The sequence below is a fragment of the Gracilinanus agilis genome, chromosome 1 (genome assembly GCF_016433145.1).
Source record: "Gracilinanus agilis isolate LMUSP501 chromosome 1, AgileGrace, whole genome shotgun sequence".
Lineage (NCBI taxonomy): Eukaryota > Metazoa > Chordata > Mammalia > Didelphimorphia > Didelphidae > Gracilinanus > Gracilinanus agilis.
In genome coordinates, this window is record NC_058130.1 from 502,633,995 (window position 1) to 502,658,954 (window position 24,960).

At 34.5% G+C, this 24,960-nt stretch overlaps 1 protein-coding gene across 2 annotated transcripts in view; it reads left to right on the forward strand.

Moving 5' to 3' along the window:
- The window catches only part of PDE7A (phosphodiesterase 7A), a 141,746-nt gene that overhangs the window by 97,351 nt on the left and 19,435 nt on the right, over positions 1-24,960 (forward strand). For both annotated transcript variants that reach the window (XM_044666047.1, XM_044666055.1), the window contains exons 4-9: positions 11,199-11,350; positions 12,497-12,560; positions 16,248-16,343; positions 17,300-17,400; positions 21,477-21,608; positions 21,810-21,901. In XM_044666047.1, the coding sequence (XP_044521982.1) occupies positions 11,199-11,350; positions 12,497-12,560; positions 16,248-16,343; positions 17,300-17,400; positions 21,477-21,608; positions 21,810-21,901 (637 nt within the window). The remainder of the gene's footprint in view (positions 1-11,198; positions 11,351-12,496; positions 12,561-16,247; positions 16,344-17,299; positions 17,401-21,476; positions 21,609-21,809; positions 21,902-24,960) is intronic.

The window sequence follows — 24,960 nt, forward strand, 5'->3', positions numbered from 1 at the left end:
AAGGATTTGCACCCAGTTTATAGCATTCATAGCCCAAGGATCAAGGAGTGATCTTTAGGAGTGACCTTTTTTACGGATTTATTTGGCAGTAGTGCCTCCTTTGAATATGAAGTTGGTAGGAATGATGCTCTTTAAGAACTGAGCTAAGGGGCAGCTGGGTAGCTCAGTGGAGTGAGAGTCAGGCCTAGAGACAGGAGGTCCTAGGTTCAAACCCGGCCTCAGCCACTTCCCAGCTGTGTGACCCTGGGCAAGTCACTTGACCCCTATGGCCCACCCTTACCAATCTTCCACCTATGAGACAATACACCGAAGTACAAGGGTTTAAAAAAAAAAAAAAAAAAAGAACTGAGCTAAGTTATGAGCCTAATTCCCTCTCCTACCCACCAGGTATTAGGAGGCTAATGTTTGTATATTTGCTCTTGTTATATCTTTGGAGTAAAAGCCAATGTATTTGTAAAAGTCAGTATTAAAATCATTAAAATAATGTGATTTATCTGCTGAAAATGATAATACACAGAGAAATCACCAGCCAGCTTAGATTTTCACAAAGAATCTACTGGAGACTAACCAAGATGACAAAGTATAAGAAAGTAGTATATCCCTTATCTCAAAATAATTATGAGAGTGACAAGAGTACCCCCCCTACTACTACTACTAATAATAATAATAATAATAATAATACTGATAATAGACTAGCATTATTTATATTAGACATTAAGGATTGCAAGGCATTTTTATAAATAACTCATTTTACCCTCACAAGTCCTAGAAGGTAGATGTTATTTTTATCTCTATTTTACAGATGAAGAAAATGAAGAAGATAGGTTAAATGACTTATTCAGAGTCATATAACTAATAGGTTTCTGAGGAAGAATCTGAACTCAGATCTTCCTTTTCCAGATCCAACTTCTATCTACTATACCACCTAGTTGCCTAATTCAAAAAGACCTGGAAAGAGCTTCAGAACAAGGCCTGACAAGGAAATCCAAGGGGAAAAAATCATTAATCATTTTTCTAGGCCACCTTAATATAAGGAGACAATATCTGTGTAATAGGATATGGAGTCTGTCCAGAAGGTTGGCACTATTCTAAAAGTTCAGGATAGAAATTAAACAAGGCCAAAAAAGGTCTTGTATTTAGCAGGAATAGGCCTATAGCTAAGCAAGGGGTAGGAAATGTTACCAGCTGGTAGTTCTGCCACTTATTCTCTAGAGTTATATCATAGATCCAGTACAAACTGAAAAGGGGGCTTGCTCCTAGAGTGGTGGTCTAAGGAAAGAAGTAGTTCTCAGCCTGAGGATTAGTCAAGAAGCAAAGACAGGAGTGACCAGCAACTATGTGTCTCTGATTCCAAACTGAGATGTCTGATTCAGCTCCCATCTTAGACTGAAACCTGTAGAGCTTTCTCACTAACTGATGGTAACTAGGCCCAACATCAGTCCACTAGGACTCCAACAAGGAGCAAGCCCATAGTTGTATTGTCTAGATCTAAATAGAATTGGGAGCCTGCAAAGCTCTGACTAGGAGGGCAACAATCAGACTTTACCCTGGATATGAAGGCTTAGAACACACTCAAAGCTTGCCATATAAGTTTCTCTGAAGGTCCTTGAAGAATATCCTGTGAAAGCAGCAGCAGAGCCAAATGAATGGAAAATAGATATATGCTAGGTCTAGACATTACCTCTAGAATTGTCACAAAGTAGCAATTCAGGAAGTAAGGCTGGATGAAATAAATTTAAAAAAACAAACACCATAATAAACTATTATGGTGATAGAGAGACAAATCAAAGACTCAAACAGAAGGAAATGACTCCAGAATATCTATAAGCAAAACTTCAAAAATAGACACAACTTGGATATAAATTAACTAGAATTTCTACAAGAATTTAAATAAGGGAATATTTTTAAATTAAAATGATTTCATAAATAAGAGTCATAGAGGAAGGAATTAGAAAAAATTGAGAGCTGTAGAGGAAAGAGTAGGAAGTCAAATTAACTAGCTTAGCATCAGAGGTATAAAAACCTCACAGAAACATTAGATTCTTTGAAATCTAATAGAAATGATATAGCAAGAAATATAAGTCAAAAGACTGAAAAATGCTACAATGACTCATAAAAAAATAACTGTTCTAGAAAAGAGATCAAGAAAAGATAATATGAGAATCATTGTACTGCCTAAAAGCCATGATCAAAAAAATACACTGGGTATCCTAATTCAAGAAATCATGAAAGAAAACCATCCAGAATTGTTGGGACCACAGAGCAAAATGAAAATAGAATTCTCTGGTCACCTGCTGAAAGATACTCCAAAATAAAAACTCATAAGAACTTCCCAGCCAAAATCTGTAGTTCCCAGGTCATAGAAAAAATGTAAGCAGGGAGCAGCTGGGTAGCTCAGTGGATTGAGAGCCAGGCCTAGAGACGGGAGGTCCTAGGTTCAAATCTGACCTCAGACACTTCCCAGCTGTATGACCCTGGGAAAGTCACTTGACCCCCATTGCCTACCCTTACCACTCTTCCACCTATAAGTCAATACACAGAAGTTAAGGGTTTAAAAAAAAATGTAAGCAACCAAAAAGAATAATTCAAGCACTAGAGATCCACAGTCAGGATCATACACGATACAATTGCCACCATCATTAATGAGCTGAGATCTTAGAATATGACATTCCATAAACCTTGGAATATGATTTTACCAGAAAACAAAAGATAAATGTTGTGCTTTAGAGACATATCTTCTCATTTATCTAGAAGATCAAATGTTTGCTAAACTGAGGCAATTTCTGACCTCTTTTGGTCTCCTTTTTATGACAATTGATTTTTATTAGTTAAACTTACTTAGAAAATGGTAATAGTGCTGATATAGATTATTTTATCCATTTTGTATTTTTAGTAGCTTGTTTAATTTTTATTTTTCAATAACTTGTTGTAAAAAATTGCCTCCCATATTCTCATTTTTATCCTTGTTCTCTAATTTGATAATGGTTTTGATCATGATGATATGTGGACATACACTGACATGATTCAGAAGTTATAATGGTAACCAATTATTTCCTGCCTATTAAAATACTGTCATTTTCATTTTTAAATGATGTTATTTAGTTCTCACCATTTTTTGTCTATTTTATGTCTTTCTTGGAAAAAAAGTATTAATGATTCCTGGCACTTAGAAGGCATTTAATAAATCTTTATGAATCGATTAGTACTTAGGTGTAAGGTTTTTGAGTTTACTATTGAGCCTTTGACCTGTTTTATTTTCTAATACAGAGTACTATATTGTAGCATACATTTTTGCCATCCTCCCTATCCTTCCTCTGCACTGAACTCACTGAGTTTCATGTATTATGCTGATTTCTTTTGGGGTATCTTACCAAGTTCTTCATTAATTTTATGCCACCTTATCTGCAGCAACAGATATTACCATATAACCCACAATTATTTTCTTGATGGTCTTTTTTTAATACATCCATAACATTAACTTGGAAATATAAGATGACCAGATTCCCTAAGAAAGGTCGCTTCTTGTTACCCTTTAAAACACCATAAAGCACATTCCACCAGTTAATTTATCGACCTCTCCAATGATACTACCACTTCCTCTTTTTTTTTCTTTTGGTTTCATATATAACAAGTGTGTCAGTTTGGCAAAACCATAGAGTATATCAAAGGGAGATGAAGTATATTGAGATTCTCTCAAATATGATACTTTCACCCTATTTTTCCTAACTCCAATGCTATTTATCTGTCACCCTTACCCTTATCCATAGTATCTCAAATGCCCATAGCCCTCAAAACTATTATTTATGTTGTATATTTTTTCTTCATGCTTATATGTGTACATTTTCTTCTTCATAGATTATAAACTGCTCGAGAGCAGAAATTTTCATTTTTGTCTTTATATAGCTAGTTGTCTAGCACAGAATTTGCAAGGCACATATCTGGTGCTTAAATATTACCTGGGTGTTGATTGATTGATCCTTTGACTTCATATAAACTCATAGTCCCTCAATATGTCTACACCAGCTTTTTAGGACCTCTAAGAGCTTATTTCCAGCAGTATTTGCCTTTGAGAATCAAGAATATAATTTGTTTTAAAGATATACCTAGTTCATATTTTTAATCAGTTCACTAATTACTTAGACCTATATTAAATCACTTACCATTATCACATATCTAATTGATGTTTTAGAATAGAATAACTCTTACATTAATAGTACTTCAGTACTTTCAAATGATCCATGATTTCACTAGTGTGGATACACTTGCTAACTTAGCAAAAATTAGTGGACATATGTAACACCTGGTCTTAGATGAACAAATTATAAAGACAAAAATGTAAAGAAAAACAGTTGCTTTGCCAAAGGAAAAAAAAGACCCCTAATGCCTACCTTCTGGTGATTTATGAGTCGAGACAGCCCTTGAGCAACAGAGATTCGATGCATTTGTATCTGAAATCTTTCTGGCTTGGTAGCATCCTGCCAGAACTTGATCTCTACTGTTTAATATTTTAAAAACTGAGGGTCACTTCATGCCATAATGAATTATTGGAGCAAAACTCAGGAGGCATTTAAAGCTTTTCAGAGCTTGGTTTCAGCCTACTTTTCAATCAGTTAATCAATGTTATTAAGGATTTACTGTGTGCTGAAATATAAAGAATGAAACAACCCCAAGTTCTAAGCAGAATGACCTCGTCAGCATTTCATCTTTCACCTTCAGGTATTTGTACAGGTAGTCCCCACCTGCCTAGAAAGCACTCTTTGCCTATCTTCTCCTTTTAAGAGTCCTTATTTTCCTTCAAGGCCCAACTTGTTTGCTGCTTCCTATGGAAAATCTTATTGATCCCCCTTCTTACTAGTGCTATTTTCTTCCCCACTGGAGTGTTAAATACCTGAAAGATAGAAACTTTTTTTTAATTGTCTCCTCAATGGTATCTTATATACCATAATACTTAATGAAAATGTTTGTTGAAGAGAGAAAGGTAATAGTAATTTCCTCCATTATTGAAGTGGATTATTAGGTAATGATTTGAATTAAGGCTAATTTATGGCTTAAAAGAAGTTACTCTGGGCTGGAAAGAAACTGGGCTTCAGTAAAGAGAAAGTTTTGCAATTAAAAGCCACACTATTAGTAATGTGACTTCTCAGACAGCAGAACCAAATCTTAAGAACACTGGCAACAGAAATGACCTAAGGGTTTGTGAAATAGAATTTGAATTGTCACTTATTAGAACACAGAGTTTGGCAAGTTGAGAAGGAAAAGGCAGCTTTTTTGCAGAGGGGAATTTATAAGTAAATCATACAGTAAAAGGGACAGGAAGAAGGGAAGAATAGTGATGGTTTGTGATTCTGTACTAAAGAGTATTGAGGCAGCTGTTTATCAAAAACTGCTAATAGTAAGAGGTACATTTTTTACCCTTATGACCTTTATACAAGATATAATAGAACCTCCAAAGCCTTATTAACATTGTTGACTACCACTACCATCTGACTTAAATGAGCACAAATGACTGCCAAAAATGACAAAAGGTAGAAACAGTTAATTTTGTAGGGAATGTGCAAAGATAGCAACACTAATAAAAAAAAAAGCCATCGTGTTTAAAAAGTATTCATTAAGGGCAGCTAAGTGGTTCAGTTGATTGAGAGCCATGCCTGCAGGTGAAAGATCATGGGTTCAAATCTAGCCTCAGATAATTCCTAGCTTTATGACCCTGGGTAAATCACTTAATTCCCATGGCCTAGCCCTTACTTCTCTTTTGCCTTGAAGTCAATAGACAGTATTGATTTTAAGACAAAAGGAAAGGTTTAAAAAAATACTAAAATTTTGTCCTCAAGACTTATCAAACAAACAGAAAAGTTCTACATATACTGAAATATTCAGTGAAACTTTCTTATATAAAAACAAAACAGTGCCCATTGATTGGAAAATGACAATAAACAATTTTTGGTTTATGAGTATGATGAAATTCAACTATATCATGATAAAATATTAAGAAAGTTAAAAAGCATGGGAATATTTATATGAGATGATATAGAGCAGTGAAGTAACCAGAACCAGGAAATTAATATACACAACTGCTACAACCTTGAATACAGGGATTGTTTTTCATCTTTGTATCCCCAGTTCTTAGCACTGTACCTTAATAAGCAGCTTGCCAAAACAAAGAAACGGAGAAATTAAGTAACTTTCTTGAGTCATAGAGCTAGTGTTAGAGTTGGCAATTGAACCATAGCCTTCTGACTTTAATCATTTTCTCTAACATTTATATACCACTCTTCAGTTTGCAGAGTGCTTTCCATGTACTATTTCGTTTGATTTTTTGAGATAGATATAATTGTTTTCATCTCCATTTCACAGATTGTAATGAGCAAAAGGTAAAATGACTGAGGAAACAAAGCTTGATGATTTTCTGAGCATATTGATTTATTAAGCTATGTGTACCATTGCCCAGTAAATGGATACCAGCTCCCTTCCTCAGCTTAGGACTATTTTATGGTAAAAACTATCAAAAAAGACCAACGAATTAAAAGGGAACAATACAACATTAGGTAATCTGATTTCTAATTGTATGAAAGATTAAGGACTTTCCAAGTTGGGAAGGGGAGAGTAAACAAGTACAATTCCCTGAATTCAGGAAAACAGTATCTGTAGATAATCAAAGGAATATGGAAACAATAACTGATTGATCAGTGCTGGACCAGTTTTTTAAAAAGACATATGAGTTAGGATATACAATTAAGAAAAAATTCTTTACAAAAATCTTAGAATCTAACTGCATTTCTGGTCAACATAGTCTAGGTCCTTTGTTCAGGGTCTCTAAACAGCAGGTGCAAGTGGTCCAATTTCCAAGGGCTAAGTTCAAACAATGCAATAAAGTTTTCTCCCAATTCCCATAACTGAAGACACTTTTCTCACAAGACAAAATTTAGACTAAGCCCTCAGTTGAATAGAAAAGGAACTAAACTAGCTACAGAATGGAATCAGTGTGGTTCACTCTGTTCCCACTATTAACTACTCGCTATCCTTATTCCCTCAATTTTCTCACAATTTTCTTCACTGAGAAAGGCTAAGTAACCACTTAGACTCACACAGTTATTGTTTCAGATATGGGATTTGAAGCTAGTCCTCACTCTAAACAAGACCAACTATATACCCACCATGCCACACTGCTTCTAAAGACTAAATCTCAAAAAATCTTCTAAAATCTGTCCCTAATTTCTCCACTGACTGAACTATAGCAATAATGGACATTGTCATGGCTATGCTGTTGTGGCACTTCAGACTCAGCATACTAAATTCATCATATTCCCTCTGAACATCATCCTCCTTTACTGTTTTTGTTGTCCTAAACATCATTCTCCCAGTCACCTAAGCCCAAAACATCAGCATCACCCTTGATTCACTTTCTGCTTACCTTTCATGTAAATCTTGTCACATCTTGTTTTACCTCTACTTCAATCCTCAAATGAATCCTTATTTCTCACTTCATGTACTGCCACCATCAATACTGTCACCTCTTCACCTCTAATCTGAACTCTGTAACTACTTATTGTCCTTGCTTCCAGCTTCTCCCAATCTCTCCTCCACACCACAGTGAAAATTACCTTCCTATTCGATAGGACTGACCTTGTTGCTCCTTTGCTCAAAAACTTTTCTGGGGTTCCATCTTGTCGTTAAGATAAACTATTTAGCCTAGCATTTAACACCCTTGAAGTATATGGGATATTGTTGGAGGATTAACACCTGGTGAGGGCTTGCTGAGCTCTTTTAAGGGCTGCTCACCCATCTTTGGGATCCACCTTTATCTGTGGCTCTTTCTCACCTGTGGCTCCAAGAGGCTGTAACATGTACAGTAGCCTCACCCTAGTAAAACTGTACAGGAAATTGGACTAAACCAGGTTGAGAGTAACTGAAGGACCTCAAACCCATCAATGATTTAGATAGAATGTCTACTCCAAACACATGAAAACTTTCCCCAGCAAAATGGGCAAATGAGAACAGTTTGTTCCAATGGCCCTGAAGGTAGCTGTGCTATGGAATGCTCAGAGCTTGGTCAGACATGGAACACACCAAGGTCATCTGCTGTATCCCAGGCTATAGTTATTCATCCTGATTTTTCTTTTGCCCCTGGATTTAGATAACTCTGGAAGAGAGTGAGTCTGATGTCTTAATGTAACTGCCTCACAAATCCAATTCACACTTGAGTCAAGACATCACCCTGTGTTCTCATTGGTCTTCTTCAAAAGGGAAGGATTAGCAATGACACCTTTTATAATCTTGTTTACAGCTTCTCCAGTCTATTTTCACATTACTCTTCTTCAGGCATTCAATAAACAAACATTTGTTAAGTGCCTGGCACTAAGCTAAGGATATGAAGACAAAAATGAATCTATTCTTGCCCTTATGGAGCTTACATTCTATAAGGGGAGACAAGTATGTACAATTTAGTATAAAAATATAAATATGGCATAATTTAAAAATATAAAGTAACCAGACCACCAGTTATATGTAATGGCCAGCTGGTTTGCAGCACTTGTATCTCTAATTGAACTGGCAGTTGTAAAATTATGAATATTTATGTTTATAAATTCTTCCCACATTCTTTTTTATAATTGTTAAAGAATATATATCATGTACAGAATGTCACAGTTGTCTCAAAAGTCAATTTGTAACTGAATTAAAATCTCCTTTATAACCTGTGTAACAAGTGATCATCCAACCTTTGCCTAAAGACATCTCCAGAAGCATCCTGTTCCACTTTTGGATAGCATTAAATTTTAGATACCTTTCCCCTTATATTACCCTATTTATATCTTCTGCTCATTGTGCCTAGTAATGCCTTTGGGGGCCAAGGAAAAGTAGTAGCAGCTATTCTAAATGAAGACAACTATCATTGTCCTTACTAAGTCTTTTCTTCACCAAGCTGAATCATCCTACGTCCTCCAGTGTATCTTCACCTGGCATGAACCCTCCATCTTCTCTATACTGGGTGGTCTCCTGGATTCTTTACACTTTTATCTGTGCTGTCCTTAAAATGTGACTCCCTGAAATGAACACAGTCTCACAAATGTGCTAGACTATGGAAGAGTACAGCTCATAGCATAATGGCCAGGCAACTTCCAGACCATTAAGTACAAATAAGATATATTCAGAGATAAATTGGAGATACTTTTAGAAGGTAAGATTTTAGCTGGGACTTGAAGAAAGTCAGGAGATGAAGCTAAGGACATAGAGAATTCCAGTTATGGGAGATAGCTGGTTTATATTCCCAGAGTTGAAAGGTGAAGGTTTGAATGAGGATCAACAAGAAGCCCCATGTCACTGGGTCACAGAGAATAGGGTAAAGAGTAAAACAAAAGACAGATAAGGAAACTTGAGGCTGAGAGACGATTGACTTGCCTAGGGTCAGATAACCAGTGAAGGTCTGAGGCTGGATTTGAAATCATGGCTCTAGGCCATTACTCCATTCACTGTACCATCTTGCTGCCTCTGGAAGTGATAGGGAGCCAAAGGAGATTTTTAAACAGAAAGGTGATCTACTTAGACCTAAACTCTAGGAACTCACACAAATGAGTAGAGGATGGAGTGGGAAAGGAAGAGCCATGAAGCAGACCTACCAGCAGGCAATTGCAATAATTTTAGGCTTGAGATGATGAGTACCAGGGTGCATCAGGGTGGCAGCAATGTCAGAGGAGAGTATAGGACAAATAAAGAAATATTTTGAAAGTAGTTTTGAGAGGAATTTGCCATTGATTTAAAATATTTTGCTTTAAGTACAAATGACAGAATATAAAATTAGTCATTTATAGTTATTTGGGAATATCCCTGGAAATACAGAACATAAGACAGTAATGGCAAACCTTTTAGAGACCAAGTGCCCAAACTATAACCCTCACACTGCATATGAACCTCCCCAGCTCACTCACACACACACACACCCCTTACCCTACACAAGGGAGGGAGGAAGCACTCCCATTAGGCTGCTGGGTAGAGGGGCAGATGAGAAGAGAAAGGTGCCTGGAGAGGGGGAGGGGAGCAGCCCCATCCTACAGGCATTCCATAGGTTTGCCAACATGGGCATAGGACAAAGCTAATACAAACCTGACTAAGGCATTCAATGTCAAATGATTTTTAGCAACACCAGTTCTACATTTCTAATTAAACTTTGCTTAATTTACCAATGACATTTTCTCAGCCACATGGCTACTAGTGGCCCTCAAGCAAACTGAGTGACATTGGAAAACTAGACTATAAATTTTAAAATGTTATGGATAATCCCCTTGTAGGTAATATGGAGTTATTAGGGAAGTAGAAATAGGAATAATAAAGGAGAGGAGATTTAGGAAAGGATATTGCAAGTATTTAATGACATAAGTATTAAACTTAACTATTTGTACATGACTCTTAATAGGCTATTTTATAGTATAACCTGGAGATTTAATTTAGAAAATTTGTTCTTGCTGGAAGAACTTTTATTTGTTGCAAAATGTTTGTTTTGGAATATCAGTTGTTGATTATTAAATACATTACTTTCTTTTCCTTTGGAAATAAGAAAACTATGTAAATTATGCTATTGGTTGGCATTTTATAAGTCTGAAGTGTTTATATATCTTTAACATTAGCAAAATAGTTTATATGCTATTTTCTAAAAATAATGCAAAATGTAGCAACTTGCTTTTAGGAAATTTATTTTCCATCTCTCTGAATTATAGAAATCATCTTTAAGTCAACTTGGTCCTTTTTTCTCTCTCATTAAAAACATTTTATTTTTTATAGAAACATTTTAAGAGTGTCTACAGAGTTAAAAGATGAATTAATTTTAGAAAGCTAATGAGTTTCAGATGTAATTTGGGAAATGGTTTTCTAAATATGAAAGTTAGTGTTGATCCAGGTTTGGCCATTTGTACACTACTACTTAGAACTGGTGTAGAGGTCAAATGGCAGTACAGCTAGAGGTATGTGGTCTGAGAGGCACAATGTCTGGCTTCTGTTTGGGTTTCTGTGCACTCTGAGTGATGGTCAGGTATGCTATTTCAACTTTTATCCACAATTGGAAAAATGTGATTAATGTTGCCTGATTTTCCTTAGGATTATAGTAACTATTAAGTAGATAAGTTCTAAAAAAAGACATTTGTATATTTTATGGAGTGATAGATTTGGCTTGCTTTGCTAATTTTTTTGTTACTGTTGTTATTTTTCAGCAAATTCTGAAATTGAAGTGTCTGTGTCTGCCAGGAATATAAGGAGGTTACTAAGTTTCCAGAGATATCTTAGATCTTCTCGCTTTTTCCGGGGTGTTGCTGTTTCAAATTCACTAAACATTTTAGATGATGATTATAATGGACAAGCTAAGGTTTGTACAGTTTGTTTTAAATGTTTTAATTTTTTAAATAAATTAAGCAAAGAATTTCATACGTACATGCTAATATAATTTAAGGAGATTTAATCTAGTATTTGATACATTTTTTAATTAATTTTTGCATGCTTTTTTCCCTTTTTGAATGTCTGCCTTTGAAGTTAAAAGTTATAAAGCATGGTTTTGTGCAGTAATGAAAAGACAGTAAACTTTCTTATATTGGTTTAACATTGAGTAAAAAGATTTTTTTTTAGAGAGTAAAACCATATTTGTAAAAAACATGGAAATTAGAGCCAGCATTTTAAAGGTAAAGAAGTTGAGGCTCAGAGAGCTTGACTTGACTTGACTTGACTTGTCACATAGGTAATTAAAGCCAAAGCTAGAAATAGACCCACCTGCCTTTTGGCTGTTAGGCAGGATTTTATTGCTAAGAGGTACTTTAGAAACATTCTGGTCCAGCCTTCTATTTTACAGATGAAAGAGCTGAGATGTAAAGAGCTTATTTACCCAACCTTATTCAGATAGTCAGTAGCAAAGCTGTTATTTCAACCTAGACCTTCTAGTACAGCACATTGCTCATTCTTCTGTAGATGTTTTTTAAAGACTAAATTGTTAAGAATAGTTTAAACCACATCCGTACAGAAGTTAGAATCTTCAATTTAAATAAAAGCTATTTCCATTTTGTTTTTAGGGAGGCTGTGTTTAATTTCCAACAGATCTTTCATATTAACCTAATTCTTTATCCTAAATAATAAGCCAAATCATCATCATAATATTGTGACACTGTGTTTTGTAAAAACTTTCATCCACAACAGTTGATGACTAAGTTAGATTTACTCAAAATTCCTAAAAGTACATAGGGAATGAGAATGCCAAAGTACTCTTTTCTTCCTTTATTCTTCCACACCATTCCACCTACCCTCTAGAGAAAAATGAAATGATTCATATTTCAAATCATAGTAACTTGATCTCTTTCTGAGTCAAGTAGACAGGTCTTTGAACAAGTATATCATCTGGTAGCATGTTCCTTCATAATATGAGTAAGTCAGCTTCAATTTTCATTGCTTTTTTTAATAGCTACAGATAACAGAAAATGTTGATTGAAATTACATTAATAGTGGAAACATTTTTATTTTATTTCAGTGTATGTTGGAAAAAGTTGGCAATTGGAATTTTGATATCTTTCTATTTGATAGATTAACCAACGGTAAGTAAGAAGCAGTTTATTCTAATGTATTCTGTCAAGCAAAAGTCATCTGTTGTAGAGAAATGTGAAGGAAAGACAGTAGAAAGAATGAAAATATAAAGAAAATGCTCAATTTGATTCCTGTAGGATCAGTCACTCCCTAAGATCAAAATGTTTTTATTCCTTTAGGTGGCACATGGATAGAGTGCCAGATGTAACATCAGGACAACTCATCTTCCTGAGTTCAGATCTGGCCTCAGACATGTACTAGCAATGTGACTCTGGGCAAGTCACGTAACTCTGTTCACCTCATTTTCCTCATCTGTAAAATAAGCTGGTGAAGGAAATGGTAAACCATTTTAGTATCTTTGCCAAGAAAACTCCAAATGGGGTCACAAAGAGTTGGGTATGAATGCCACAACTAAACAACAAAAATTAGCTTGTTGCCCATGAACTCAGTTATTAACAGATTTTGTTTTTATAGCACTTATGTTTTACAGAGTGTTTTTCTCACGGCAACTCAGTGAGATACATAGTAAGAACAATTAGTATTTACTTTTTTCCCTTTTTTTTAATATGAGGGATTAAATGACCTTCCTAAGATTGCACAGCCAGTAACTGTTCAAACTGAGACTCAAGTTCAGGTCTCTTTACTCCATATCCATTGCTTGTCTTTTTTTTTGTTTGTTTATTTTCCTTTAACTTTTACTTTCTTTCTTGGAATTGATACTAAATATCAGTTCCAAGGCAGAAAAGCAGTAAGGGTTGAATTGAAATGTATTATATAAATAGAATACTTAATGGTACCACTGGCAAAAATTACTTATTTCACACCTACTTTGGGTATAATATGTACCTAGGTTTAACATGAGCCATTATAAGATGTTTCCGTAGTTTGGAGTAATAAAAATAAAGTTCATTGTAGTCTCAAAATTGTATAAATTTAATTTTTCTAAAGGGTTCACTGGTTTCAACCCAAGCAGCATAAAATCAGAAGCCATAAATAGATAAAATTTTCATCATCAAATGGATCATCCAAATTGATATCATCACAGATCTATTTGAGTAATTTTTCTCATTCATTCCTATTATAATAATGAGTTCTTGTTTTGGAATGGTATTTCCATTGTGCAAAAAACCCACCGGTTTAATTGTGTTTCTAACTATTAGACACCTGTAAATTTCTTCCTTTGTGCTACAGAAGTCTTCTTCTGTGTAATATTTCCTATGTGCAATTTTCCTAATCCCCAGAAGATGGGGATATTTTCCCATGAAAGGGGAGCATAGACTCCTAAGCCTATACTTACTCAGCCACTGGAAATTGATAGACTATATTCAACATTTATAGAATATTATGGAAATATTTAATGACTTTCTTGAGACAGATTACATATTTCAGGTGGTAAGACAAGGAGCAGCAATAGCTCACCATTTCATAAGGATTTTCCAGACCCTGTAGTTCATTTTCATAAATTATTTTTATTTATTTAATAAATCGTGATACTAGTTCTGTTTTATGAAAGTATTAGATTTTGTCAACTACCTTTTGAACATCTCAAACCAAATGTTCCATGGGTGGGCATCTTAAACTCACTCTGTCCAAAATAGAAATCATTATCCTTTTTTTTAACCCTTACTTTCCGTCTTAGTATCAATTCTAAAACTAAAGAGTGGCAAGGACTAGGCAATTGGGGTTAAGTGACTCTCATAGGATTAAATAGCTAGGAAGTATATGAAGCCAGATTTGAATCTAGGACCTTTTTATTCCAGGCCTTATGCTCTATCTATTATGCAACCTATCTGCCCTGAAATCATTATCTTTTTCGTTAAACTTTTCCAAACATTTTCAAACTTTGCTGTTATTGTGGAGGGCCCCACCATTCTCTGTCACACAAGTTTGTAACCCTAGTATTGCTCTGGTCTCCTTACTCTCCTTCCCCCTTTTCCTCCAAATTTAGTCTTGTAAAATCTTGTCATTTTTCCCCTTGCAAAATCTTTTGGATATATCCCTTTTCTCTGCTTACATTGTCATCTGTCCTCATTATCTTTTTTTTTTAAACCCTCACCTTCCATCTTAGAATCAATACTGTGTTTTGGTTCCAAGGCAGAAGAGCAGGAAGGGCTAGGCAATGGGGGTCAAGTGACTTGCCCAGGGTCACACAGCTGGGAAGTGTCTGAGGTCAAACCTAGGATCTCCCATCTCTAGGCCTGGCCTCCATCCTGAGCCACCTCCTCATTATCTTTTATCTGGTCTATTATAATAGCCTTCTTGTTGTTCTCTAGGTTTCAAATCTTTCCCTACTTCAACTTTCCCTGCATTCAGCTGTCAAAGGGATTTTCCAAGAAATCAGACCTGTCCATGTGTTCCTTCTTCCCTTCCAGGACAAATATAAAGTCTTCAGTTTGGCATTTAAATCTCTTCACAACCTGGTCCCTTTCTGTCTTGCTAGTCTTCCTATAATTTACTTTCCCACATATGTTCTCTGATCTAGCTATACTGACCTATTTGATTTTCATCCCACATGACATGCTATCTTCTGACCCTGTACTGCTGCCTCCACCTCTTAGCATTCTCTGGCTTCCTTCAAGGCTGAAACTCCAGTCCCATTTTGTACGGGAAGCTTTTCCTGGGCCCTTATCTGCTGACACCTTCTATCTGATATTGCTCTCCTTTTACACACTGTAGATCTTGTATGTTCTTAGTTATTTACCTGTTATCTCTCTATATATGATAAGCTAATGTGAGCTCTTTTTCAATATTTTATGCTACATGCTAAGTAAATTGAAAAGAATTCTTAAAATACTGCTTCCTTTCTATTAGAAAGACCAACATTGTAGTTACTAGATAACTACAATGTAGTTACAGACCAACATTGTAGTTACTAGATAACTCCCCTTAAGTTTTGGTCTTTACAGTTGTTTGAAGGACTGCTTAGGATATTTGGCAGAGGGTTCAACTAGATGATGGGGTTGTCATTACTAGTTTATATTTTACTAAGAACTGTTAGTATAACATATTTAAAGGTATGGGGTGGAGAATAAATTGGGCAAAGAGAGACATGAGGCAGGCAGACAATTAGAAGGCTATCACAATAGCCTGGGCAAAAAGTGATAAAAGTCTGAACAAGGGTGGTTGGCTATGTGAATGAAGAAAAGGGATGCTGTAGAGAAAAAAACAACAAAACTTGGCAATGACTGGGTTGGAAGTTTGAACAGCAAAGAGGCAGGATGGGGTAGTACTGAGAGTAAATGGGTAAAGGAAGACCTTGTATTTTTGTAGGAACCTGGAGTTTTTAATTTAACTTTAACAGAAATAAGCTCAGTGATTGGCTATTATGGTAAGGTGATATCCATTTATATAAGGTGGTTCTTTAGCAAAATTGTTTGCAACTTGTGTACCTACTCACCTTCTAAAATAAAATAATTTGTTAAAGAAAAGTTCTCAATTAGAAAAAGTAAAACCAACTATTAATCATTTTTACCTAGAATGGAAGTAAGATTTCATTTTTAAAGTCTGGTTTTAGAAAAAATGAAGTTGATAATAAAAAGGTATTTAGTAATATCTACATAATCATTAAAGTCTATAGCTATAATTAAAGAGGAACATAATATATAGATAGATTAAATGCATATCCTGAATAAAATTACAATCAAATTTCTGTGCTGGTATTTTATATTAACATAACACATTTCCCTTTTTCTTTTTAGGAAACAGTCTAGTGAACTTAACCTTTCATTTATTTAGTCTTCATGGACTAATTGAACACTTCCACTTAGATATGATGAAACTTCGTAGGTTTTTAGGTAAGAAGTTCTAGCTAATATATAATGATAGTTACCTAAATATATGTAAGAATTTGTTTAAATTTTTATGAGCTGTTTCCTGCTACCAAAAATCTTAACAATTTCTATTCTATTTTTTCTTTCCTAAATATGAGACTAAGAACTGACCTTGTAATATCTCATGCTGTGCTCTTTTTCAACCTGACAATGGGGACAAAAAATATTCTAGGATTTGCTATAATCAGGGATGTGTGCTGATTAATATTTAATGACCTGCTCTCCAAAAATGTAGGATACACTTTTAAGATGAATCTGCTTTATTAACATTTTCTTCATCACTTTCTTAAGTGAAGATAATAAAAGAAATCAAGCTTTGGTTTGTAACATTTGTTAATTTCCAAAGTACAAATAAATGCTCATATTGAAATGTTAACAGTATTCTCCCACAACCGGGTATGAGCTGACCCCAGAAGCACATCCCCTGGCTATATAATGGAGACCTAATTTCAAATATGCATATAGTATAATGTTTGTGTAAAAAAGTATACAGCATTTATTTATTGACTATTCTTTTGGAAATTCCAAACAAGTGAAGTCATCTTTTCTAACTAATGGTAATAATATCTATTATATATCTTTGTCTGTTTCTTAGGGGAAAATGATTAAAACTTGGTTTTAATATAAGAAGTGAATTAAAAAGTTACTTAGTAGCCTTTAGTCAGAGCATTGAATCTGATTGAAAGCAAAAAATGTTAACCATTTTACAAAGCCCAAGCTTCTAAATCATTAATTACTTCATGTACTTGTTACTTAAATATGATTGAAGTATGTGGCGATTTGTTTCTAAAATATTATTAGGCCTATATCAGGTCATTTTCAGACTGTGATTACTTAAAATGTATTAACAGATCACCTCCCTTTTTAATATGTTAGTATATTTCTCCATTTATAATTAAATTTCTATTTTTTCTCTTTAGTTATGATTCAAGAAGATTATCATAGTCAAAATCCTTATCACAATGCAGTTCATGCTGCTGATGTGACTCAGGCCATGCACTGTTATTTAAAAGAACCTAAGGTAAGATGTTGATATTGATTCCATCTACTACTATAAGAAGAAAAACATAATTTGAATGTTGTTCATTTTCTTTTGTAAAAAAAATAATATTTATTTCCCAATTACATCTAATAACAATTTTAATACATATTTCAAAATTATGAGATCTTTTCTCTACCCTCTCTCTGATATGGCAAAGCAGTTTAATATAGATTTTATATATATGATCATGTAAAACATTTCCATATTGGTCGTGTTGTGAGAGAATGTTAATATAAAACCAAAACTCCAAAATAAAAACACATACAAATAAAATAAAGTGAAAAATAATATCCTTTGATCTGCATTCAGATTCCATAGTTCTTTCACTAGAGGTGGATAGCATTTTTCACTGTGAGTCCTTTGGAATTATCTTAAATCACTGTATTGTTTAGAATAGCTAAATCATTCACAGTTGATTATTGTAAAATATTGCTGTTACTATATATCAGTGATAACAAACCTTTTAAGGACAGAGTGTTGGACCCTGTCCCCACCCCACCAGACTTGAGTGCCACACCAGGCTCCTCTCTTACCCTAGACAAGGGAGGGAGGAAGCACTTCCATTGACTGCTGGGCAAAAGGGCCAGAGAAGTGAGGAATGGCCTTGTTTACATGGAGAGAGAGAAGGGAACAGCTCCACCCCGAGTTCCTCTGGCTTTCTAGTAATAAACTCTGCCAGGCAACAGCAAGCATGCCCATAGAGAGGACTCCACGTGCCCTTGACACATGTGCCATAGGTTTGCCATCACTGCTATATACAATGTTTTCCTGCTTCTCCTCACTTCATTCCATATCAGTTCATGTAGGTCTTTCCAGGTTTTTCTAAAATCATCCTGCTCATCATTTCTTATCACAATAGTAGTGAATATTCACTTTCAAATGTTTCCTATTCTTTTGGTGGTTTAAATCAAAGATTAGTAACTTCCTATGTAAAGACAACTTCTAGACTAATAAAGATTTCTAGAAAACATTATAAGAGAGCCTAGGTTAAGGGTAGACAGATGATTGAACTAAATCTGCCTACAAAGTTGGATGCTTTAGTTAAAGATAGATATGGTCAGTGTTTCATTATTTCCCTTGAATATTTCTGTTTTCTTCCCTATTCATCTCTTTGTAAAAAGCCAAGTATTTCAGTTTCCTCTTAGTATCCAAGCTTTCTGCCTCCCCAGTTGATCCTTCTTATTACTGCTAGATTAATCTTACTAATGAGAAAAGATTTATCATCCTTTAACTAGTGTGAGTGTACCCAGACAATACTAACTTGATTTTAATATGAAAACATAGTCTTAGTTCTCTACTCAAAGCTTTTGTGCTTGACTTGTATCCTATCACATCGCCTTCAAGAAACCAGGGTCACCTCCATTATACAATGAGGCATCAAAAATAAGACTTTGGGGACCTAGAGGAGATATAGATGATCCTTCCTTTAAAGCATATCTCAGATGCCATCTCTTCCATAAACATTACCAATTTCTTCCATATAGAAAGGTCCTCTTTTGGACCTCACCCAAAATTCTGCCCTTATCTTTGTACTTTCATGTATTTCCTTTACTAGTTATTTGTATATTTCATATTTTTCTACTAGACTCTAAGCTCAATGTCAACAGAGACTATTTGTCATCTTTGTTTCTACTAACAGAATTAGTACAATGATTTACAACAGATATATGCTTAATAAATGTTGGAGGAATAAGTAACAAGTACAATCATAATCAACATTATATGTCCTTGGGATAGGAAAGATTTGAGAAGTTAGTGAAAAACGTGAAACAGGTACATTATCTAGCTGACAAACCATCAGTATGTCAGTACCTATATGTAAGACAGATATAGCAGTTGGATAGTATTCTGGGGTCAAGAATTCAATAGGGAAAAAAGAACAGGCTAGAATGACTTCAGGAAAATTGAAGAATTCTTTTGGTGACCCAAAATTCTCCTTGAATCAAAAAGAAATTATTCTTAACCCTAATATTCTTCCATTGATGATATGTAGACGCAAGTCATGAAATACTGTGATTTTCAAATAATTGAAACTATAACCACCAGATGGAAATAGAAAGGCATATATATTTGTCACAAGAAGGCTTTAATATGTTAAAATTGAGGAATGATATAAGAGAAATAATATAAAGAATGGCATTATAGGCTATTTCTGACCAAGAGCTCTCACATACTCCAGCAAAAACATGAAATTTAGATTAGACCAAAATGATTTTTAAAAACCTAATGAGTAACTATATTATGTGACTTCTTCCATCCCAGAACTGCCCAGAGAGTAAACAACATGGCCAAAGGCAATTGCAAATGAGACCAACAACAAAGCCAGTGCAGGCAAATAAATATGGTAGTTTCTAAGTTCAACTCTAGTTAGGCAAGAGATGTGTATAGTCTAGGGTTCTGTGCCTAGAGAATGGAAGACTCCCATAAAAAAGCCCTCAACAGGGTAGAAATCTGGACATTGAAAGATCTAGGAATTTTTTGTAACAAGTGTAGGGTATAGTAGCACTCAGACCAGGAGAGATCTGGGACCCAGAGGCTCTGTGTTTCCAAGAACTCTATCCTGAGAAACTTTAGAGGACCCTAAAGATTCCATGCTTTGAACCTCAAAGATGCAGTTGGCCTAACCACAGGAAGTAAAGGTCAATATACAATACAAAGGAGCCAAGGGGATGCAGAACTGTACCAGGGAGTACATACTTGATACCCCAAAAAGGTATCAAATTGTAAACCTGGCGTCGGCACAAAGCCCAATTTAGGAACTGAGGCTAAAACTAAATAAACCAAAAAATATACCTAATACAAAAATAGCATGCAGTTGATAATGAGATTTTAAAATTCTTGAACATGGATGTATGCATTTGTTAGGTGATGGCAACATTAAGGGTATCTGTGTGTGACTGAGGTCATGGGAAGTTAGTAGGTCAGGGAACTCATTGGATAGGATGTTTAAACATGAGATTCAGTAATGAAATAAAAACTCTAGAAAAGAAATTTAGAAATGGAATAAATAGCTTAAAATAGAAAGTAGTAAATCTTACCCAAGTAATGGATTCTCTGAAGATTAAAATAGACCAAACAGAAATCAATGACTAAATTTCACTTTTTTCATCTCTTTCCAGAGATTTCTGATTCTCTCCCTTATCTGTCCTCTCTTTCTGTCTCCTCTAGACCTTCATTTTCTGATTTATGACTCCTACTACTTTTTTATTCTCTGCAATTCCTCAGAAGCCAAAACAATAGCATTCTGGACTCTTCCCTCTAAACAGTTTCTGCCCCTGCCTGGAGCTTGCCCAGTGTATTCCCCTTTTCCATCGTGCCTCCCAGAAAAATAAACTTACTGCGGTTGTCAGAGAGGAAACTGCCTGATTATGCCACCAGTGTACACCTTGCCACCTGGTTACCTTCCCTTTTTGCCTCAAAACCTCCTTCCTAAGTCATTGTCCTCCCTCTCCCTCAGTCATCTGTTGGGGGAAGTAAAATTGTAAGAAGACTAGAAAGGTCAGAAGGGTTCAGGTTATGAAAAGCAAACAGGATTTTATTTGAGGATATTTATTTTATATGAGGAGGTCATAGGGAACCACTGTAATTTATTGCACGGGAAGATGTCATGATCAGACCTGAATTTTAAGATCCATTAGACAGGTGAGTGGAAGGTGGACTGGAATGGGAAGAGACAAGGAAGGGAGACCAGCCAGCAGGCACTATTGCCATAGTCCAGGTGTGTGTGTTTGTGATGATGAGGGCCTGCAGCAGAGAGATGGTAGTGTGAAAGACAAAAGAAATTTATGTAACTTCATAACACAATGAGAGAGACTACAGACCTTTTCATTTCTAAAGAAAAGACTTTAAATTAGACACTATCACTAGTAGGCTAATTAGGTTTGTTAAAAATAAAAAAGTATAGTAATTTGCTTTAACTTGCAATATATCATTCAGAGAACTTTGCTAAAATAAAAGTGTTATAATGTCCATTTTGACTAATGTATTAGTAGTAATAATACAGAATTTCTCAGGTGCATTCAGGTAATTAATAATTCATTTTATTAAATTTATAGCTTGCCAAGTCTGTAACTCCTTGGGACATCTTGCTGAGTTTAATTGCAGCTGCCACACATGATCTTGATCACCCAGGTGTTAATCAGCCTTTTCTAATTAAAACAAATCATTACTTAGCAACTTTATACAAGGTAAGTACAATTATAACACAAAGTAAGATTTAAACAAATTTGATGTTTTTGAATTATGAAAAACTAGAATATTTTGAGTGAGAGCAAAGAGCAGATTTCTCTTACAATAAGATTTTTAGGCAGTTTGACAGAATGATTCTTTATATTTAGAAACATTACTAAAATATATTAAATAACTTAATGCTTTGCTTTTATTTTTAGAATACCTCAGTATTAGAAAATCACCACTGGCGATCAGCAGTGGGGTTGTTGAGAGAATCTGGTTTATTTGCCCATATGCCATTAGAAAACAGGTATGTTGGATGGACATAATGTAAATCATAAACATTAAATTCATTTTATTTTGAACCATTGAAAATAATTTTACCAAATATTTTAAAGTTATTTTCCCATTGCCCAATTTGATATTATATTGCCATTTGATAAATCTTTCTTTGAATATCAAGTAAACTGAAAATAAAAGTGAAAAATATATATATGTATATGCACACACTTCTATTCAGGAAATTGTCTTTTAATTATGATACATATTCACAAATATATATCCACACATCTATAGATATGACATATCTATCATATTTTCAGTATTTTTCATGAAATTAATGGAGATAACTGGGATTTTATTTGTGAGGATATTTATACTACTTTTTTAATTAACCCAGAATTTTGACAAAAAACATTAAAAGTCCATTCCAATAGATTCATTTGTATTAATTATATTTTTGAGTTCTTAAAATTTACAACTCCACTCCATTTGTACAATGGAGTTGATCATATATTAAGATTGTACCATGATTGTCTCAAGTAGGTACTAAATTCCCTTTAAGGCTGAATTATAACTAAAAGGTAAGGAAAGAAAAGGTAGACAAAGTCCAAATTCCTGCAAATCCATAGAATCTTCTGTCTTGAAAATCCATAAAATTTACAGTTTAGAAGTTTTCAGATACAATAACTAGAATATTATTTTAAATTCTTTGCATTGTAATCACTTCTGTTACTATTAAGATAAAAGGATAGGTCAAAGCAAGTCATATATCAAAATGAAAATAATGATAACTAGGTCATTTTGGGAATCATAAACATTGTGATAAGAATACTATCACATTGACTTGTTTTTAAATAATGACTATGCATATGAAGGGATTTATTGGTATCTCTATACAATTTATGAGCAAAAACACTCCTAATGAGAAGGCTTATTTTAATTGAGATCACTCAATTCATAAATATTTACTATATTATAGATATTTTATCTATATCCAAAGAAAAGCATCATAAAAGATATTACTAGAGAACTATGACTGAATAATAATGTAATGAAAGTGACCTTATGAAGAGTCCGCATATTCTATTGCCAACTGTATTATCAAGAGACTTAGAGGAAGATCTAAAATCACCCCATGAGCAATTTAGAAGAGGACTGTAATGGGTTTAGAAGAGGACTGTAATGGGTAGGGATGGGTGGGCTTGTGATCTACATTATAGAAGGAAGGAACCTCATTGATGCAGTCAGAGCTCTACAAAGTATTGAGGTTATCTCAACAGATTCTATGCTAGGCATTGTCAATAAAAAGGTTAAAAACAAAAAATAGCATCTACCATCAAGGAGTTTTTATTCTACTAGAATATGTAACCTGTGGATATATAAGGCAGTTTGGAGAGAGTATTAGTAAAGATTCATCAGAGAATGTGGAGCCAAGGCTGAACTTGGAGGGAACTTATAGATTTTAAGATAGGTGAAAGAGCAATATAGTCCAAGCATGGGGAGCCTCCTGTGTAAAGGAACAGAAATAAAGAATAAAATACCAGTTTTGGTAATCACTTAGTAGATAAGTTTGACTATAAATTAGGATGTATATGAAAGGGAGTACTATGAAATAAGGCTGAAGAAGTAGGTAGGCTCAATCATGGTCCTGCCTTGACTCTTCTATTTTTCAGGAAGTTTTATTGCATTGTTTGAAACTCTCCCTACAAGGCTAGACCACCTCTACCTGCTGCTTAGAGACCCTTAACTAAGAACGTAGGTTGTGCTGACCAGAAACCCAGTTGTATCCTAAGATTGATGCAAGGAGATTTCTCACAATTATATAACTCAAGCAACCCATATGGCTTCTCTGAAAACTGAGTTATGGAAGAAAGAATTAGAATTAATAGCTTGGCACAAGAAGTATAAAACCTTGCCAAGTAACAATCTCTATGAAAATTCAAATGACCCAAATAAAAGCCAATGACTTCATGAAGCAACTAGAAATAATTAAAATCAAAAGACTTAAAAAAATGAAAGATATTGTAAAGTATTTTATAGCAGAAACAACTGACCTCTGTATTATCTGAACACGAGGACCAAAAAAATACTCTATAAATACCATTTCAAGAAATTTTAAAAGAAAACTATACAAATCAACCAGAACCAGAGGGCAAAGTAGAAGTAGGAAGAATCTACTGATTTAACTCCTCAAAGAAATCTCAAAATGAAAATTCCCAGGACCATCATAGCCCAAATCTAGAACTTCCAGATTAAGAAAAAAGTATTACTAGCAGCCACAAAGACAGAATTCAAGTACCGAAAAGCCACAGTGAGAATCACACATGACTTAGCAGCCACTACTGGAAAAAAAAAGCAGAGAATTTGGAATATGATATACCAGAAGGTAAATGATATGGGCCTAATGCCAAGACAAATCACAAATGTAGCAAAACTGAGTACAATATCTACAGGGGAGAAAAAGAATATTTAATGAAATTGAGTACTTCCAAGCATTTATGATAAAAAATACCAAAACTGCAGAGAAACTTTTAAGGTCAAACACAGGAATAAAAAAAGACAAACATGGTTGAACAAAGAGTAAAGGACCAAAGATAAACTGCTTACATCTAAATATGTGATGATAATGCGTGGGTCTTCTCTGACTTTATTATCATTAAGTTTCATAGCACTCCATTTAGACAAAAAGTCTGAAAGTGATTCTGATAATTTTTTTAATATTTAGAAAAAAATTTTTCCTTGGTTACATGATTTTTGTTGTCTCCCTCCCTTCTTACCTCCCAGAGTTGACAAGCAGTTCTTGTTATACATGTTATAACTGGGTTATACATGTATTATCATTCAAAACCTATTTCCATATTGTTTATTTTTGTAATATTTTAAAACCATAACCCCAAATCACATACCCATATAAACAAATGATAAATCATATGTTTTCTTCTGGATTTCTATTCCCACAGTTCTTTCTTTAGATGTGAATAACATTCTCATAAGTCTTTCAGAATTGTCCTGGATCATTGCATTGCTACTAGCATCAAGTCAGTCGCATTTGATTGTTCCACAATGTTTCAGTTACTGTGTATACTG